General features: G+C 36.9%; 1 protein-coding gene and 1 pseudogene across 6 annotated transcripts in view; one reads left to right on the top strand and one right to left on the bottom strand.

Moving 5' to 3' along the window:
• Window positions 1-20841, bottom strand: part of MAGI2 (membrane associated guanylate kinase, WW and PDZ domain containing 2) — a 1482569-nt gene that overhangs the window by 489792 nt on the left and 971936 nt on the right. For all 6 annotated transcript variants that reach the window (XM_032761229.2, XM_032761230.2, XM_032761232.2 and 3 more), the window contains exons 5-6: window positions 18282-18492; window positions 6433-6512 (exon numbers count right to left, since the gene is read on the bottom strand). In XM_032761229.2, coding sequence (XP_032617120.1) covers window positions 6433-6512; window positions 18282-18492 — 291 coding nt within the window. The remainder of the gene's footprint in view (window positions 1-6432; window positions 6513-18281; window positions 18493-20841) is intronic.
• On the top strand, window positions 3212-4461 carry LOC116814168 (ubiquitin-fold modifier-conjugating enzyme 1-like; annotated as a pseudogene).

Genomic DNA, 20841 nt, shown 5'->3' with positions numbered 1-20841 from the left:
TGTACTATTTCCTCCACAAAAGATTTATATTCCTAAAATGTTGGTATTTCTGAGTACTTCTGACCCGAAAAGACTGGAAAGGGCACTATATTATTGGATGAAGCATACCTCAAAATGTTGCTAAAGCACATCATGATTAATACCAGTCAGCTACAAAGAATTGTTTCTATTAGGATATTGGAAATTTCATTTTTTACAAACATATATGAAATACCAGTACAAAAACAAAATCAATTCTTGAAGTTTTAGTACTTGAATAGTTAATACTGTTAGGATCTTTTTACGAGTTCTTCCTTGAGGAAAGATTCCAAGGTGCTTTGCGAACATAATCTTAGCAGGTTTATCAGATTAGAAAGATAAATACTGAAAGGTAAAATTAATTTGGTCATACTTGATCTTCTTGAGAAATTAAGATCACTAATTATCAAAACAAATTTAATGAGAAAGGCCAAAGCTGCTATTTAAGGGAAGATAAACAATGTAATTTAGAAACAGAATCTGAAATATGAACATAAAAGTATGAATCTTTTAATCTGTGTGTCAGTTTTATAAAACTCATTTAAGAAATAAATTGAAACTAATTAGCGTTTTCTACTATTTCAGAAAGGCAACTTCCTTCTCCTGAAAAACATCCTGTTTAATATGTATTGTAAAGCATGGCGTATGCTGTCTTTGTTCATGCACATTTTGGATACTTTTTTAAAAAGATAGATTAGTGGCCGGGCGCGGTGGCTCACGCTTGTAATCCCAGCACTTTGGGAGGCCGAGGCGGGCGGATCACGAGGTCAGGAGATCGAGACCACGGTGAAACCCCGTCTCTACTAAAAATACAAAAAATTAGCCAGGCGTGGTGGCGGGCGCCTGTAGTCCCAGCTACTCGGAGAGGCTGAGGCAGGAGAATGGCGTGAATCCGGGAGGCGGAGCTTGCAGTGAGCCGAGATCGCCCCACTGCATTCCAGCCTGGGTGACAGAGCGAGACTCCGTCTCAAAAAAAAAAAATAAAATAAAATAAAAATAAATAAAAGATAGATTAATTAATTAGTTCAAAGCATTAGTTAATTCAAATTGAAATGCACTACTCATGCAGCTAAATGGGTTAAGATTATGTAATTTTTTTTCCCGTAGTAACATAAGAAAACTCAGTTAAAATTCATACATATTGAATACAGAAACAAAGCCACCCAGTTCATGCAGATATAATTATAACTTCATGGAAATTTAGAGACAGCTTAACAGGTTGAAGGGGGAAACCCCCCAGTGTATTACTATCAGGCTGGAATAAGCTAGATGGATAATTTTAGCCTATATGGATTTGTTCATTTCCATTTTGCCAGGACATTCTATAGTAATTCAAAGCTGTTAAGGTAGGATAACTATTCTGAATTTTTTCCCAGTCATCTTCTATAGGGCTCATTTGCTGGCTCAGAGTTCTACCTGAAGGAAAGAAAATGAGCAGTTATTTAGAATTCATGGTGCTACAATCATTGTGCTTCCAACATGTGAAGGTAAATCTGCATGAAAGAGGTATAATTGCCATTTACAAGTAAGAAAATCTAGGCTCCCAGAGATTAAGTACCTTGCCCAAGAACCCACAGATTTGGGTTTGGAACAGTTTTTCCTGACTCCAAATCTTAAACAATTTATTCTCCTGTACATTATAGTGTGATCCTATTGGGTTTAATAACATTTCAACTTTAAGAATGGTCCTACAAGGCTTAATTCACTTTTGATATGGATTCTAACCCAGCAATGCTCATGGGAGGTCAGCACAGAAATGCTTGTGATTGAAAATGTCTCAGGAGGACCCCATATTACTGACTCTGAGAGGAGAAATAGGATGGGGCTTTATACACACTTTAACCAATCTTGCATCCAAGTTATTTAGTGGTTAACTGCTATTTCTGTGGCATTTTAAAAAAGACTATGTTGGCTTGCTAAACAGCACTCCCCCAAATACTAATATTAGAATCCAGTAGTAGGTGGAGACGTTTTTTTCTGCCATGTAGACTGGTGCTAAAACTCCAAAAGTGTACAGAGCTATGACAAATGCACAGAACATAATGACTTCAGTATTTCCAACCCTATTGTGAGAGAAGGAAGTATGTTTTTACGTTTAGTTGCAGTATTATCCTTTAAGTAAAAAGGCAAAATGATTGCTTTACTGTCAGTAGAATAAGTGCTTGTTTAATATATATTTGTACTGAGCCATCCATGTCCTGTTTCTCCTTAATATCAATGAGAAAACTTTTGTTAGTTTTTTTTCTAGCCTCGTTAGTATCCCCTCTCATCTCTCTTTCACTTGTCTTCTTCTTATATAAATTGAACAGGAATTAACTTTACTCATTTATGTAAACAGATCTGAAGATGCAAACATTTCCAGATACATATCTACACGTACACTACATACCTCCATACATTCATACATAATAGGCACACATATATGAAAAAATAATATATAATCTTCAGTTATTAAAATATAAATTAGGATAACAGTAAAGACTTTATGACATCCAGCCCAGTAACATCCAAAATGTACAATTTTAAAATTACTGCACTAAAATTTCTGCTACCAGATAGGATGGAGTAGCTTATTAGACATGAGAAAACAGAAAGTCTAGATAAAATGTAAAAAAATAAGCAGTTTAAAGAAATCAGAAACTAGCTGAAGCAGCATGGTCTAGAAGGTCTAAGATTCTCAAAAGGGAACCCTGGAGAGGTGAAGGAAGAATTTGCAGCTGCTTTTGTTGAGTATGGGCTCTTAGAATAGTATAGACTTGGCCTGGGAAGAAGGCCGCTGCTGGACATTAAAGAAACCAGAAGAGTGAGGACTCTTGAGGGACTGCAGTGACAAATATAGATGTGAGAGATTTCAGTCAGTCAGTTATCTCCTGACATTTGTCAATTCTGGAGCTGCAGGATCTAGGGCAAAAGAGTTAAGCTAAATCCCCTGAAAAGCACCTCAGATTTTTGGGAGTCTGACAATCCTGAGAAGAAAAATATTTAAAAATATTGGTGTTCAAGACCTGCCAAGAGTAGAGTCCCACACAAACATGGTAGGATAGGGTTTGTCCTGTGGATCAAATTCAGCCCACCCCAATTTTTGTGTGGCCCATGGGCTAAGAACAGTTTACACATTTTCGAGTAGTTGAGGAAAAATCAAAAGAAGGACATTTCGTTATGTGAAAGTATACAAAACTCGCCCTGGCCCAAGATGGCAGATGAGGCCCCCTGACATGTTGTGTCTGAGACTCTGGCACTGAAGACTAATGCAGGACCCCAAGATTGGGAGTTGTGGGTGCAGCGATTGAAGGAGGACTATCAGACCCTTATCTGGTATGTGGAGAACAACAAGAATGGCGACAATGATGGTTCCAACTGGAGTCCAGCAAGGTAGGGACTTGGTGGTTTGGAAAATGTTGGTATATCCATGACCTCCTAAAATGTGAGTTTGACGTCAAGTTTGAAATTCCTATCATATATCTTACTACTACCCCAGAAATTGCAGTCCCCGAGCTGGATGGAAAGACAGCAAAGATGTACAGAGGTGGCAAAATTGCCTGACGGATGATTTCAAATCTTTGTGGGCCAGGAACGTACCCAAATTTGAACTAGCTCATCTCATGGCTCTGGGGCCGGGTCCATGGCTGGCAGTGGAAATCCCTGATCTGATTCAGAAGGGGGTATTCCAGCACAAAGAGAAATGTAACCAATGAAGGACCAAGCCACTGAGGCAGGGCAGAGGGACTTTTGATAGGCTAAAATCCTGTTCTCCTGTGTATCACACTTAACTCATCTAACTGCTTCCCAGGACACTCTCCACTTCTAGTTGATACGAAGTAGCTGCAGCAGAAGGAAAAAAAAAAAAAAAACCCAAAACACCAAACAGCATTGCTACTGAGTTTCTAAGGCTACACAGGGAAGGGAAAGACTGGGCTTTGGAAAATCAAGAGGCAATTTTTATCCTCCCCTCAAGTGGAACAACATGGGGTCCTGGAGGCATGGGGGTAACTGGAATAGAGTACACAGTCTTTCTGGTTTCAGGAGACAACCCATCAATAAAACCTGCTTCCTCTGGTTAAAAGAAAAAGAAAGTATACAAAACTCAAATTCTGATGTCCATACATAAATCTTTATCAGAACACATGCATGACCTTTGTATATTGACATACAGTGCTTTTGCACAATGAGTGCAAAGAAACTGGATGACCTGCAAGACGTTTTCTAAAATCTTTATCGCCTGGCCCTTTACAGAAAATGTTTGCAAACCTGCAATAGGCTGTTAGTTGAAAACTCTGGTGGCCAAACACTCAAAGAACAGGGCAAACTCAACCCAACCTCAAGTTGGCTCAGTTCTGGTTTGGATTAGGGTAATTAGCTTTCACTCTATCTGCCTAGCAGACGAAGGGCAAATCTTTGCTGGAAGAAGATATCATCATCAGAGCCTCTACATTTTTTAATACACATTTTATATATATTCCTGCATTCAGAAAATTACTGTACTAACTTTTGTCTGAGCCAAAGTGTGGCACATATGAAGAATCATGACTTAACTGGCAAGTTCAATAGCAATCCATTAACATCAGTGTTATAAATAAGTAATACTAATCTACGTCATTTAAAGAAAAGTAAAACACAGGTAACAATATTACCTAAAAGCACTTTTCTTGGCAAGAAAACTTAAAATAGGTGTCCAGAATAATAACATTCTAACAAACTAGATGTTAGTTTCCTCTGTAAGAACAGTCCAATAATATAAAGAATAGAGTCTAGGAATTATTTATTTTGTAGTAAATGAAAACAAATAGCAGTTGACTAAGTTACAAACCATCCTGATCTATAAACTGAGTTCTAGAACTTGTTTCTCAACGACATTTGGTTCAGAGGACACCAGCATCATATTTTAGGCACCTACCATCCTGTTAAGTCTGATAAGCAGAGATGTGGGAAAAACAAATAACACTGAAATATTATAATTATGTAATATGTTATGCTTGCATCTCTCTCAGGATTTTAAAATTGACTTTAATAGCTTTTTATAATAAAAAGAACAACTCAAAGGCGCAAGACAGCTGAGAAGTTCAACATGTCACAGAACTGCAAAATTGTTAAATTCACTTTAATTAGAATATATTAAGGTTTTACAACTGTGGCATAAGTAAATCATAACTCCCAGGTAGAACAGGTCATGTTAATTTTCAGACTATCACATTTTGTAACATGTTTCATTGGTATCAATGAAATATAACCCAATCATGCTTAAAAGTTCAGGTCATACAATAATTTTACAGGATTCAACTGCATACAGTTGTACTATTATACAGAAAGGTACAAATATGGCTATGAATACAAAACTAAATATAGACTAAAACTGGATATTTGTACATTTATATATGTTCATATAAATTACAATCTCTAATTTTTAATTTAACTCAGTCCCTAGCCTGTGAACAGTTACCTTATAACATAGGAATGTGGATAGTATCTGAGAAAGCCAGAATTATGCTTGGAAAGAAAGGCCTTTTAGAATGAGACACTATTTTAAAAGTTAACTTTTTAAAAAGTTTGTTTAAAGTTCAAATATTCTCTGCTGTTTTCTTCACCTTTAAGAGCTCCTCAATGACAGAAACCTCTGAACAGAGCTCTAATAATTTAATCACATAAAGTATGTGAATGTGGTCAAATAATAAATCATCAGAGAGTATGCTACTGATCATCTTAGCTAAACTATAAGTGCTCCTTTAAAATTAAACTCAATATTTAAAAAAATTACAAGTATCATCAGTAACAGACTTCACCCATATAATTTAGGAATTTAAAAACAAGGTTTACATTCATCTAGTCCTCAAAATTATTTTTAAAAAATTCTTCACATGCATGAAAACAGTCTATTTTAAAGAAGGTCAATATTAGAATATTGAGAACTGGAAAACACTAAGGATAATCTAAGACATTCAGGCAACTGGTTATTTTATTTAAATGCTTGATTCAAGGAAAGTATGTCTTTATATTTCTGAATCCTTAATAACTGCTAGAATGCTAAGCCTTTCAAAACAAAATCAAACATTATAGTGCCACAAACTGTTTCTCTTATGCATCATATCTGACTCCAATTAAAAGATCAGAGTCCTCAGAGCGACGTATTGCAAACAAAAAGTCCTTAGTAGGTGGTGGAAAGTCAGGCCAGGAGTCAAACAGAACCAACAGAGATGACAGAGATGTGATATTCAGCACAGTCTCCTCAGAGAGGAAAAGCAAAACCACATGGCCCTGCTGAAATGCCGAGTTAATTCTCTCTCTTATCTGAGCATTAAACATTACATCGTTAAAATTGTTTCAACTAGATTATTGCCTCTTCAGGTGAGACTCTCATTTAAGAAACACAAACAGTCTCAAAGCACATTGCTGAAACGCCATAAAAACTTAATAACCTACCATTTTCTTTGCACTCTTCTGGAGGTTTAGCCTTTTTCGCAAGTCGTGGATCCAGCCATGATGTTGTCTTTGTGTTATGGCTGAAAAGAAAAGAGATCACTCTGAACAGACACATACTAAAAGGAATCAAGTTTATTCCTTAGGAAAAAAAAAAAAGCAGGGTTAGTCCAACAAAATTGCAATCGATACACTTAATTTGCTTACTGGTTCTAAGTAGCCCTGAAGGAGGTGTAAGAGTAATTGTGCAAGGCAGCTGTAAATTTGGCAACCTCAGCTCCCTGTCCTCAAAGCAGCTATTTTTATTAAAATCAACTAGAATGTTGCCAAGTTAACCTCATTGAAAATGCAGAACTCATCCAGAGCAAAAGGAATTTATTACAAATACAGGATTCTCCAGTTGGAAGAGCACAATCCACAGGCTCTGATAATGTTTCCTGAGTTTTGCAAAAGAATTATTTTCATCTTAAACCTACCCTTTTCATAAACAGTTGTTTTGTTACTCTTTAACTACAGAGCTGGCAGAGGCAGTACAAAAGTGATGCAGATTATAGCATGTTCTTGGGATTCCTGCATTTTCTCAATAAGTGATTAATAGCAATTTTATTAACTTGCATTAAACTATCTTTCATCCAAATACTTTCAACCCAGCTCAGAAGGTAGGGGATAAGACTGCCTGCATTCTAATGTTTCTGAAATGGAATTTCCAGAAATTAATGATAAAATTTTTTGAAAAAATGTTTTCTTGTAAGACTTATGCCAGAAATTTAAAAAGTAAAGGAGAGATATTCTTAAAGTAGTGTTTTTTGAAGTGGTTGTGAAATAACCTGCATTAGAATTACCTGGTGGACAACACATATTAACAATGCATATTCTGGGTCCTCAAAGAACTATCAAATAAGAATCTTTGAGGTGGGGCTACACAATCTCCATCACTGGCAAGCACTCCTAGTACTTCTCATGCACATTACAATTCAAGAACCACTCATGGCTCACATAACTGCTCATTGGAGCTAAAATATTTACTATGTACAGCTGTCTCAAGGGATCTCATTTACCGATGGACAAATTATCAAGAATGTGACATGTGTGAGGGGTTCGGGAAAAGAATGAGCAAAGGCACACGTGTGGGAAAGTGTGAGGTGTTTCTAGGGAACAGTCAGAAGGCCAATGAATGGAACATGAAAGGAAGAATGAAGAGAGGATGGAAATAGAAATCAGAGCCAGGTAATAGGCATACTTTACTACAGTTGTAAGGAGGTCAAAATGATAATGATGATATAAATTTCACATATATTCTCTTTCTTTAATGAAATTTAACTATATGTTGCCAATCATAACCACAAATGTTAGCTAGATAATCTGATAAACCAATCTGTACTTACAATGAAGGTTAGACAATTCACCCAGGCAGTATATTTAATCACAAGTGTAAAAACCAAGTTCCGTCTTAATGGAGGAATTTTCAAGCCAGGAAGGAGGGAGGATGGAGTCAAGACGGGTAGCAGAAAGCTATTCCAAGGTGTTAAATCACTCTTCAAATAGCATTTTCTGAATGATAATCCATCCCATCTGTTTAGGTATAGAGCCATCTTTGATTTGAGAACTGTGACATAAAGACCCTTGGGTCATGAAGTTTCTGCTCCCGAAGAAGATGCCATTTTATTTCTGACTTTCACATGGAATAAAGTATTCTCCATCACATTCTTAACATTTAAGGGCTCTTCGATGATAAATGCCTCTCAACAGGGCTCTAATAAGTTGATCGGATAAAGGCTGTGAATTTGATCAAATAATAAATCAACAGGAGAGCATGCCAGCTTTTATCTTTCCTCAATTTGACCCTTGTAAAATCTGGTGGTGCTTCATTATCAAGTTTTAGGAGGATATAAAGTATTGCAGACACTTTCATCTTGTTCTGGCCCTCGTTTGCATGTCAGTATAATCTAGCATTTTCTTCTGAACTAAAGACTTGAAGCTTGAGGATGCAGGTTCTGACTATTCCTAATGTGAGGATAGGGGCACCGGTTCAGTGTTTGCTGCTCTCATTTAAATAAAAAAAATCACTTAAAAATGCTCTTTATAGACATGGCTCCGTCCAAATTGTGTGAGTGTGTGTGTGTATGTGTGTGTTGATGTCTATGTTTCTATGAGATGGGGAGAAATGTTGGGAAGTAAGCAAGGAAAATACATTTCTCTTCCTTTTGTCCTCACCTGCTTCTTCCAAATCCTTTCCTCTTTTTGGAGAAAAGTCATTTCTAGGCCCCTGAGATACATTCACAAAAGCAAACACATCCATGGGTAAGTATTAAGGGAACATTACTAAGCCACTGCAGAGAGTCAAATTACCATTTCTATTGCACACCACCATGGGTCTCAAATACCGGCTAATTTAGTAGAGAACTGTGAATTTTCCAGCTTTCCTGAGTCTATATAAAGCATTTCATTACAGGCTGATTTTTTTTAGGTTGAACTAGCATTAACGGTATGTCACTTTAATACATTTTGACAGATTGAGTCTCTTATAGTTAACACCATTTTTAGCTGATCTTCAGAAATGATTCTGAAAGCAATGTGGGTAGCAGTTACCTCCAGTAATTGTCTTAAACATCACATGAAGATCCAGCACAGTATTTTTCAATAGGAGTTCTCACCAGCCTTGTAATTTGCATGCTCCTCCAAGATTCCTTGCAAAGAGGATTATTTTTAATGCATTGGGAGACAACAGACCAACCAGCTCTTCTACTTCCCTTAAATTACATATTTTAAAGCTTAATAATTCCATTTGAAAACCAAATTAAATGTCGGGCAGGAAACTGTGTTCAAAATGGGATAATTGAGGGATTCTTCCACATTCTGCGTACTATCTTTCAAGTTTAAGGAGGTTATTTCCTTTCAGTTCCTAGCTAGGGCAGATTCAGGTGCATGACATCAGTTTTCTGTATCTACTCAAACTGTGTGTCACATAAATGCCAGGAAAAGAAAATGCCAATGCTAATTTTGTATTTCAATTCAAGTTTCTTTAACAGAGACACGTACACATACACAGGCTACATTTGCACATAAACTTTTGTTATTCCAGCTGGACGATGCAATAAATATTTTCTAGGAATTTTGAATCATACTAATATACTACTTCATTTTAGGATAAAGCTAATGTGATGATCCTGAAAAGTGAGAGGTCAAGTGAAAAAGCCAGTGGCTATTTAAGTCCAGTCAATGTCATATTTAAAAACCTGGATGAAAACCAAAAACAATGGTTTATCCATATGGGCATATCCCAAACTCTTCTCTGATGTTAAACTAAACACTGGGTCTGTCTAGAGAACTAGAGTAAGCCAGAAGTGAAATTTCAGTCAAGTCCGCATTTCTAGTTTAAATTCGTATCAGAATGGCCTTGAAAATACGCAATAGGCGGATCAGCAATGAGCAGACATTTCTGTACAATTTGTAAGCTTAACTTTTGCCAAACTGACAGAAGCAGCAGGTTAATATCCTATCTTCCGAGAAAGCATTCTTCTCACGTAGAACATGCTTCATTTCAACAAGAAAAGCTATTTACAGTGCAGCACACCGTTGCAAAGTTATTCTCACTATCCCGTGTCATTTCTCGATTGTCTACTGTGTCAGGGAAAGCAGCAGGACTTTCAGATATGTCCCCTCATTTAATGCTAATGAGCCTTTGTGGCTAAGCATTATGAATTCCATTTTACAGATGGACAAACCCAGGTTGGGGGAAGGTGGGTAACTTGCCCAAGGCTAAAGAGCTAGTGCATGAAACTGAAAGAGCCAGCTGGCATTAAACCCAGATATATCTGGTTTCCAGGTACAAGGTTTTTTTGGTAGTCTGAAACCAGAGGCATCTGGAACCTCACACTTGGCTTTTTATGCTGAGGTGCTTCATTTCACTCCCTGGAATAGTAATCAAGAGTCTGTTTCCCAGCTTCTGCCAGTAGTTTAGAAACAGAGCTTTACCTACTGTTTATGGATAGTTAAGCACTACTTCAATTCCTTAGTGTAAATGCTTTGCACTTAGTAAGTATGATATTAAGTTCCATGTGCATAGAGACAAAAGAGAGCACTGTGATTGAGGAGGCATTGATAATATCACTGTCACTGGGAAGTTTTCTCCTTATAAACTGAAATTCTGTATTTGAATCACTTTCTTTTTCTTTTCTATTCTTTTTTTTTTTTTTTTTCCTTTTCTCGACAGGATCTGGCTCTATTGCCCAGGCAGGAGCGCAACGGCATGGTCTTGGCTCACTGCCACCTCCACCTCCTGGGATCAAGTGATTCTCCCGCCTCAGCCTCCCAAGTAGCTGGGACTAGACTACAGGTGCATGCCACATACCTGACTAATTTTTTGTATTTTTCTGTAGAGATGGGGTCAAACTCCTGAGCTCAAGCAATCTGCCTGCCTTGGCCTCCAAAGTGCTGGGATTACAGGCATGAACCACCGTGCCCAGTCCTGAATCACTTTCAAATCAAATTTTCTTCATTCATATCTGAATATTTTTCTAAAATGAAGTCTTTTTGGAAACCTGATTCATATAATCTACATATGAATATTTGGTCTTAGAAGCTATATTAAAGAATTATGTTATTAAGAAATGCTATCAATGGATGCGGTATTTGTTAGGAGCAAAATTTAAAATTTTCTTATAGATCATGCCATATTCTATTCTTCTGTTCCAGTTTTTCATTCACTCTAGTGTTTGTCCAGTCAGGGTACAAACCTTCTTTCCATTTCTTAGGTATATACATAACTAGATCCTCAAGGGTAACCTAATTCAAACCTAATATTAAAACATGCTCTCCATTCCTTTCTAATTTCTTTCTGTTTCCTTTTCTTTTCTTTTGTTCTTTAATATTGCCAGAGCAAAATGTTTTCACTGCTGTACAACTATTGGAAAAATTCAATTTCATCAACTGAAATTTTCTTAGTGAAATGAAAAACTTTTATTATTAAACGCATTCCTTTCCTTTGCTCTGTTTTCTCTAAAACTAGAAACAGACTTAAAACAATGATTAATAAGTCCTCCAAATAGCCAATTCTGAATCTCAATCTTAAACTGATAGTTAAATGGTATTTCCCAGCCCCCCCACCCCGCCCCCGGGAAATACTACGCCATAAGAATAATAAGAGATTAAAGCCAATGACATTTGATTGCATAAAACAATCTTCTGAACAAGATAAACAAGGTTCAGGTAAATATTCTGGAGTCAATAGCAACTCAAAATGTCTGTGGATGATAAGGTTTCAATAGGAGTAGTGATATACGTTCAGAGACAGTAGTAACAGATTGATGACTTGACTTTAGGTTTAAAAAACACTTTTATTATTATTATTGTAAGTTCTGGAATACATGTGCAGAATGTGCAGGTTTGTTGCATAGGTATACACATGCCATGGTGGTTTGCTGCACCCACCAACCTGTCATCCACATTAGTTATTTTTCCCAATGCTATCCCTCCCCTAGGCCCCCGTCCCCCAACAGGCCCTGGTGTGTGATGCTCCCCTCCCTGCGTCCATGTGTTCTCATTGTTCAGCTCCCGCTTATGAGTGAGAACATGCGGTGTTTGGTTTTCTGTTCGTGTGTTAGTTTGCTGAAAAACATTAATTTTTAAAGGTATATAAATTGAGTAGATTTTACACCATAGTCAATAAAATCCTCAGGATGATTATAACATTTTCCAAAAGATTTTCTCTTCCTTCTATATCATCATTTCAAAATAATTATTAAAGGCAATGATCGGATATATCTAATTGGTGATAAACAGGGCAAACTTGTTCCTTCAAGACTCCATTCACCCAAAGTTTCACCATTTTTTTTCTACCTATATGTAGATAATACACAAATAAAGCTACTGTCAATGAGCTCTTTAGTGGTCGTTGCCTAAATAATATTCCTACAATTTCTCTGAAGCATATGAATATTTGCATTTGCCATTTTATCTTTCATGTGTTTAGAAAATATTTTTAAAGAAGTTTCATTACAAATATTGTTTTGGATATTGTGGATGTGTATTGCACACTGTTTTGTCTAAAACATTTATTTTCTGTCTGGGAATTATACCAGAATTTTGTGCAGGCACAAGAAAAAATTATATGAAAAAATATTCAATGTATCTCCTGTCTTTGTAATATGATTGACAGTGAGCCTAGACCAGATTTTGTGACTAGTATGATATGTCAAGTATAGAATGAGAAAGTATATTTCTGGTGTTGCTGCATACCAAAAATTTGATTTTATATTTCTCTGCAATAAATTTCCAAAGTATTTTATCTTTTCTTTAATAAATGATGTTTAATGTTTTTCGGAAATGGTAATTGGTGATTTAACTAAAACTTAAGGAGATACAGAAATAGGAACACAAAAAGAAACATAAACTAACTGTGTCTTTGTTTAGAATTTAAAAGCAAATTCAGCCCTGACAAATATTTGTAAACCATATACAGCCATGACATTTTTCACAGATGTGATTTTCAGTTTCAAAAGCCTGCATTTAAAAATCTGTTATTTAAGATGACATAGTGTTCACCGCCATTCAGGAAGATGGCAGTAAACAAATAGGTTCTTGTTGTCTTTTTGTTTTTTGCCAAAGCAATAGCAGTCTCTTTTGTGTCACTAACTAAACTGACTCCCAAAGAAAGAAGTAATTTAATGGGATTCCCAAAGCATGTCAATCCAGATTAACCCTGTGGCAGCTCCTCTTTTATGGAACATTTAGCCTCTGGAGTAGTGAATTGCTGGCCCAGAAACTTATAAAACAAATACTATTTGTAATATAAAAGTTTACTATTTTTCTCAGCCAATGTTTGTTTCTATCGGAGGTAGTATGAGATAATGGGAATGACTCTGTAGAGTGAAAGAGCTATGTGACCTTGGGAATGTTAATTTGTCCAAGGATGCCTCAAAGTCTCGTCTATGAAATGTGGATAAACCAGACACTTTATAGGGTGGTGATGATGTGAAGTAGGCGTCACAGCACATTCGTTAAGAACAAAGACCATGGAGACAGTCTATATCCCATGAAAGTCTGAATCTTGTCAGTTTTTTTGACTACTGTATTCTCAGGGTTTAGAATGATTCCCAGGACATAACACATGACCAATAAACCTCTGTTGAACAAATAGAATCAAAGAGCCCTGGCTATGTCTGACTTTTTGGCAAGTAGTTACTTCTAAAAGCCTCAGTTTCATAAAGTGAGGATTAAGTGAATGGAGTAAAAACGCTTAACAGATGAACTACTGTTGTTAAGGTAACCCGAATACATCCTTAAAAAGGTGGGTGCTTGATATATAATAACTCATTTGAATTCACATATTCTCATGTGAATTTACAATTAATATACTGCCTATTTCAAAGATAATGTTAATGAAGATGATGACATGAGTCAAAGAGATTACTGGTTTTACACAGTATTATACATTTAAAAGTCTCCTGAAAATTATGAAACATAAGACATTATTACTATTTTAAAGCATGTTTGGAAGAGTGTGTTCACTTGAAATTTAAAATCATGCTGCATAAAAGTATTTTCTCAGCAATTCTCCTTTTCCAATTAAATGTCATTCTATAGGATAGAAGAAATCTGCTTTTATCATTCATCAAAAGAAGTAATTTGAGTAGTGTGGGAAACATAGTTGGCCCACTAGTTTACCAGGGTTGCTGAGAGCAGAAAAAACCTTTCCCTCTTAAATGAAGAACCTCTAAAATTTCACCTCTTGAATGCAGAACTTCTAAAGGACTGAGCCATATAACTATTTTGCAGTATCACATAAACCAATACATATTTCAAAACATTATTGCATAAAAAAGACAAGTAAATGGAATTGCTTGTTACCTTAATTCAAAACCTATACTGTTTAATACGTCTTTTAAAACTACATATTTAATGTTTCAGTGTAGTTCCTTCATTCTATTTAGAAATAACCATTCTATCTATCTATCTATCTATCTATCTATCTATCTATCTATCTATCTATCTATCTATCTATCATCTATCTATCTATCTTATACACAGAACCAAAGAATCATTCTCCTTTGTTTCACTTATTTTCTGTTTTGTCATGATCTCCATTTCACAGGATACAGACTTCAGCAAAGTCTAATTAAAGGGTGGGACCTGCCAGAGGAGACTTTCATTACTCTAAGCAGCTCTCACAATATCTGTACAAGAGAAAAGTTTTTACTGATGTCAGCACTTCTTCCCTCACAAATCTCTCTCATTTTTCTTCTCCTTTCTTTTCCCGCTGGTTTACCTTCCTCTTACGGTATTCTACCTTTCCTTTAAAAAACTTTTTATTTATTTAGTTACTTAATTGATAAAAATCATAAGTACTATATTTTTGAAAATGGCTGAAAGTAGATTTTAAGTGTTCTCAACACAGAAAACGACAAGTATGTGAGGTAATGCATATGTTAAGTAGCTTAACTGAGCCATCCCACAATGTGAACATATTTCCACTTTCCCTTTCTATCGTGCTTTCTGGTACATAACTACTTCACGACTACCTCTGAGACACGTGGTGGCTTTGTCCTTAAGACATGTCTTATTGCTCAACCATGCTCCCTCCCCAATCACTGTCTCTATTAGAATCTCTTGTAGAATACAATCTCTCGTAGAATACAATCTTGTATTCTACAAGATCTGCTTCCAAGGGCCTTTCATAGTATAGAGTTTGTCAGTTACATAAGAATTCTTTGACATAGAAGCAAAGGTACTCACAGATCAATGACAATGGGTGGAAATGTTGATTTAAATGTAATTAGGAAAGGAAGGAACATTCCAGGGCAAAGAGTGAAAACAGACAGGAGAAAATCAGTGAATACTAAAGAAAAAGTAAAGCACAGTAAACCATAAGCAGAGAGAGGGGAAACTGCAACGTTGTTGGTGGTGATGGTATGGACATGAAGGACCAGACAAAAAGACGCTGATCCATTTCCCGCTCTGTGATACCTGAGTTCATCACACCGAATCTTGAGGTTCAAAGGTAACCTGTATGAAAGACAGATGAATCACAAACCGACGGAAAGGTGGAGGGTGTTGGGGAGCAGGCGGGCGGGGATGCCTCCAGTCTGTGGAGGAACCTTAAACAGGCGTCGTAGACTACCTCGATCCTGCCTCCTCTGTTAATCACTTTCCAGACACAGTCACTTCCACCATGACTCCAGGCTCCTTCTTTCACCTTAGTCTCCCTCAGCATCAGCTCTTTCGCCACAGATGAAATTGTTTCCTCCATTTTGTTTTAATTTTCCACCTCTATCCATCTCTGCTCCTAATACTGTCCACCAGTCCTTTCCTCCAACATTAGGAAGATTAAAAAACAACAAACTCAAACAACAACAACAACAAAATGCCACTCCTTTGCTTGCCTTTCAAAAGCACTAATGATCCAGTGAAACAAAAACTAAGCAGTTATTTCCTGGGATTTGCCAACTAATACATACTTCTCTAGTAGGGTCAGAGGTTTCCTCACCATTCCTAATACACCTAGGGACTTCATCTTTGTAATGACAGCTCCCATACCTGGAATGCTCTATCTAGCCATTATTAACTTTTCAAGTCTATGTTATCTCACATTCTCTGTGGTGCCCCTTGTATATCTTAAACCTATTGTAAGCTTTGGCTTCCCTGAATAGTATCACAAAATTGAGAAATTGTTGACCAAGTGTTTATAACTATTTGTCTCTCTTCCCCATCTTGCCAACAAGTTTGAAAGCAAGGACAAAATCTTACGCATGTTTGAATACCAACACTGGCTGACTGACGAGTCACAGAACCATTTTGCTAGATTCTCTCAAGCTCTGACCGAGCCTCACTACTTACTATATACCTGGAACATAAGTTCTGTCTTTTGAAGTTCTTTTTCTTCACAACCTCAAAACCTGATGTAGTTAAAAGAGGAAAGTTTACTTAATAATCACACACACAAAAAGGTTTTTATGATTGCATCATTGGAAACATTGTAAGAAAATAGTCTTTAATCAACTTGTCATGCTGCTTTCCTTTTATTATTTTCATATAGCCTTAATCCCTTTGTCTTACATAATAAAACTATGTATGCCATCAGCTTCCTTATTCCAAACATCAATTGTTCTGAACATCTATTTGTGATCTCATATCTAAGATTTGTATTTTGACTTCTGGTCTGCAATGATGTCATGCTGTCTTTATCAATATCAAAATTATGTTTCTAGATATGATGATTTTTAATAGGTCACTTTTTTAAACATTCTATTTCCCAGTTAATTGATAAAAGATGCCTTGGTCATTGATTATAGCAATAAGAAATAATGTAAGAGATTCTTACTCCTTTTAAAATTAGAACATTTGCTGAAAGGTGAACGCTATTGATTCATTTTCTACAAAACATTGTGTTTCTCATCCATGCTGGAGTCAAGCAGAGCACTGAGTAATTACCTGTTTATGTAGTCCCTTGGTCGCATGATTCAGTTTCCAACTTCACGTGAGAATTAAATACTGGTATGTGGTAACATTTCAATTTCACAACTGAATTCTGCCTATAGAGAGCTAAGTTATAAATCACTCCAAGTTGGAAAAGAAAATTCAGTTTTAATGTATTTCTTAAATAATCAGAGTTTTCATATTTTTATCCACTGTCAACACTAAAAACTTCAGTCTCTATTCTTTTCTCTCTTTGAGGCTTATACAACTTTGAGAGGAAAAGCGTTGTTCATTCACATTAGTTTCAGTTTTTACTCTTACTAATGAACATTTTGGTTGTTTTGTGCGTATCAATAATTTAATTTTGTGTGAAGATTTTCTATTTTGGAATTTTCAAAAAGTTGTTTTAATCCTAGAAGCTAAAGAAAAGAAAAGCCTGACATTATTAATAAGATGTATACAAAAATTATATTTTTAAAAAATATCCTAAAAGAAAGATTAGGATGAGTATCACCAAGAAGTTCAGGATTTGCACCACAGTTTCCTTAGCAAGTCATAAAAATTGTAAGCAACTAATACAATGGAATATAGTAAAAGGAAGCATAATGAACTATACAAAGCCAAATTATTATACTGACATCTGACACCAGGGTCAAATGCTAAAAACATTTTCTTTGGCTGGGCGCAGTGGCTCACCCCTGTAATCCCAGCAGTTTGTGAGGCCAGTGTGGGTGATCACCTGAACTCAGGAGTTTGAGACCAGCCTTGGCAACAAAGCAAAGCCCCACCTCTACTAAAAATACAAAAATTAGCCAGGCATGGTGGTATGCACCTGTGGCCTCAGCTACTCAGGAGGCTGATGCGGGAGGACTGCTTAAGCCTTGGAGGTTGAGGCTGCTGTGAGCCGTGATTGTGCCACTGCATTCTAGCCTGGGCAACAGAGTGAGACCTTGTCTCAAAGATAAACAACCAACCAAAGAAACAACATCGATATTTTTTCTTTTGTGACCTATTACTTTAAATAGTTGCATTTTATTAAGCTCCTCGACTTGATGGTGGATATTCCTGCAACTAGCTTAGATAATAAGAAAAAAATTTCATTTCGACAAGATGGGGGTCTTAGGAGGAGTTGAGTAAGCGCTTTCTCATGATATCTAGACTATTCCGAATTCAATAATAACATCACATGGAGAGTTGTCTTTTTTAGTTATAATTATAAGAGATTGTAGGGTACTATTATTTAATCCATTATTTGATTTATATCTGTATTCTAGGATGCTTAACTGTGTTAAGGCACTAGCCCACTATTCTCTCACAAATAAGAAAGCTGTTACCAGAATTTCATGTTTTCTTTTTTTTTTTCCATGTCTAACTTGCTACAGCATTTATATCCTGCTATGATCTTTTTGGCACTGTTGAAAGAAATGTGTGAAACTCACTCAATGAAGTAGACTTCGCCCTTCTCTGTATAGGCCATTTCCCAGTTATCAGGCAATGGGTCTGGTTCCTCATTGTCTTCAGGTTTAGTTGGCTTTGTGTCATCCATCTGCTCCTTCAGCTCCTCAGGCTGACTGTACACTGGTGCAGGATAAGGCTGGGAGGGCATCTCCCCTGAGGCACCTGCACTTTTGTCTTCATGTTCACTGGATTCTATAAGAGAACAAGAGCATGTGGTTAGTCACTCTTACCATGGTAACTCCAGACTGAGTATGGAGAATGCTGTACCAGGGAATAAACGTCATGAATAAACTCTATGAAGGCTAACAGGAAACATTTCTGAAAAAGCATAATGATCACTAGGCCTATTTGAGCTCTCCTTTCACTCATCATTGTCATCTATCTTTCAGCTAATTATTGTTGTTTACAGAATTGGAGGTTTAAAGGATGTAATGTAAGGACCATTTCATAATACAGGTATGGTGAGCAGAGTAATGGGCCCCTGAAGATATTCATATCCTAATGTCTGGAATATGTGAATATTACCTTACATGGCAAAAGATGATCTGCAGATGTGATTAAGAACCCTGAGATGGGGAGATTATCTTTGATTATCCAGATGGCCTCATCTGGATGATTATGATTAAATGTAATCACAAGAGTCCTTAAAAGTGAAAAAAGTCGGCAGAAAAGAAGGGTAAGAGGGAGAATTGACTACTAAATATGGCCAAAGAGATGCAATGTTGCTGGCTTAGAAGACAGAAAAAGACCATAAGCCAAGAAATATTAGTGGCCTCTAGAATCTTTAAAAGGCAAGGAAATGGATTATTTCCTAGAGAATCCAGAAAGGAACACAGCTCTGCCAATAAGGAACACAGCTCTTCCATAGTTTCAGTTACCCATGGTCGACCATGGTGCAAAAATAGATGATCACAGTACAGTGAGATAGTTTGAGAGAGAGAAATACCACCTTCACATAACTTTCATAATAGTATATTGTTATGATTATTCTATTTTATTATTATTTGTTGTTCTTAATCCCTTACTGCATCTGATTTATAAATTAAATTTTATCATAGTTTTTTTGTATAGTATATATAGGATTTGGTACCATCTGAGGTTTCAGGCATCCACTGGGGGTATTGGAGCACATCCCTCATAGCTAAGGGGAGCTACTGTACAACAGAGCAAAAACTACCTTAAGAGAAATGGTAACGGGCTTGGAGGACAGACCCAAAATCCCCAACATATAAACAGTATGAGTTCCAGAATGAGAAGAAGGAATGTACAAGGAAGAAATAAGTCAATAGACAATAGAAGAAAGTTTATCTAAGATGAAGAAACACCAGTCTGCAGATTGAAATAGTTCACTGAATCTGAGGCCAGGTTAAGGAAACATGCAGACACCTGGATACATCTAGTTGAAATTTCCAAACTACAATGTTAAAAGGCAACTTTAGCAGCTTCCATACTGAACAGATGTGATTACTTACAAAGAAAAGAGGAACAAAAGAGCATCAGGCCTTTTATCTGCAATACTCTAAGCGCAAAGAGAGGGTAACATCTATAGTAACTTGAGAAAAAAAAAGGTACAGTAATCCAAGAACTTAACTCTACCAAGATATTCATCTATCTGGGAAAAAATAGTCACTTTTGAGTATCTTATCTGAGGGCAACATTTGAAAAATTACTCTAACCATATCATGATGATTTAATCAGAGCAGAGATCTCAAGATATGGGGAGAAAATAAAAGGTAGAAGATGATATGGTTTGGATGTGTCCGCATCCAAAATCTCATCTTGAATCATAATCCCCACATGTCAAGGGCAGAACCGGGTGGAGGTAATTGGATCATGGGGAAGGTTTCCCCCATCCTGTTCTTGTGGTAGTGAGTAAGTCTCACGAGATCTGATGGTTTTATAAGTGTCTGGCATTTCCCCTGCTTGCACTCACTCCATCTCCCCCTCCTCCTCCTCCCCCCCCTCCTCCTCCCCCTCCCCTTCCTCCCCCTCCCCCTCCTCCCCCTCCTCCTTCTCCCCCTCCTCCCCCTCCTCCTTCTCCCCCTCCTCCCCCTCCCACTCCTCTCCCTCCCCTCTTCTTCCCTCCTCCCTCATTCTCCCACCCTCCCCTGTCCTCTCCTCTCCTCCCTCATTCTTCTCTCCTCCTTCCCCTCCCCACCCTCCTCATCATCTCAGAAGTACTTGGGTATTTCTTGCATCATATGAATAAGTGAAAATAAGGTGGGCCGTTATGATTGACCTCATAAGTATACATCCTGTGAAGAAGGTGCCTGCTTCTCCTTCACCTTCCACCATGATTGCAAGTTTCCTGATGCCTCCCCGGCCATGCGGAACTGTAGTCAATTAAACCTCTTTCCTTTATAAAATACTCAGTCTCAGGTATTTCTTCATAGCAGTGTGAGGATGAACTAACACAGAAGAAATAAATTCTGGGTAATATAAATATAAATGGAAGACGATCACATTTCTGAAAATTTGTAATATGTGTTAAAGACAGATTCTGGAAAGAAGAAAAACACATGAAGACCTAATAAGACCATG

Source organism: Hylobates moloch, unplaced genomic scaffold, assembly GCF_009828535.3.
Source record: "Hylobates moloch isolate HMO894 unplaced genomic scaffold, HMol_V3 SCAFFOLD_1, whole genome shotgun sequence".
NCBI classification, from domain to species: domain Eukaryota; kingdom Metazoa; phylum Chordata; class Mammalia; order Primates; family Hylobatidae; genus Hylobates; species Hylobates moloch.
Note: the sequence above shows the minus strand (reverse complement) of the source record. Positions and strands in the feature narration are given on the sequence as shown.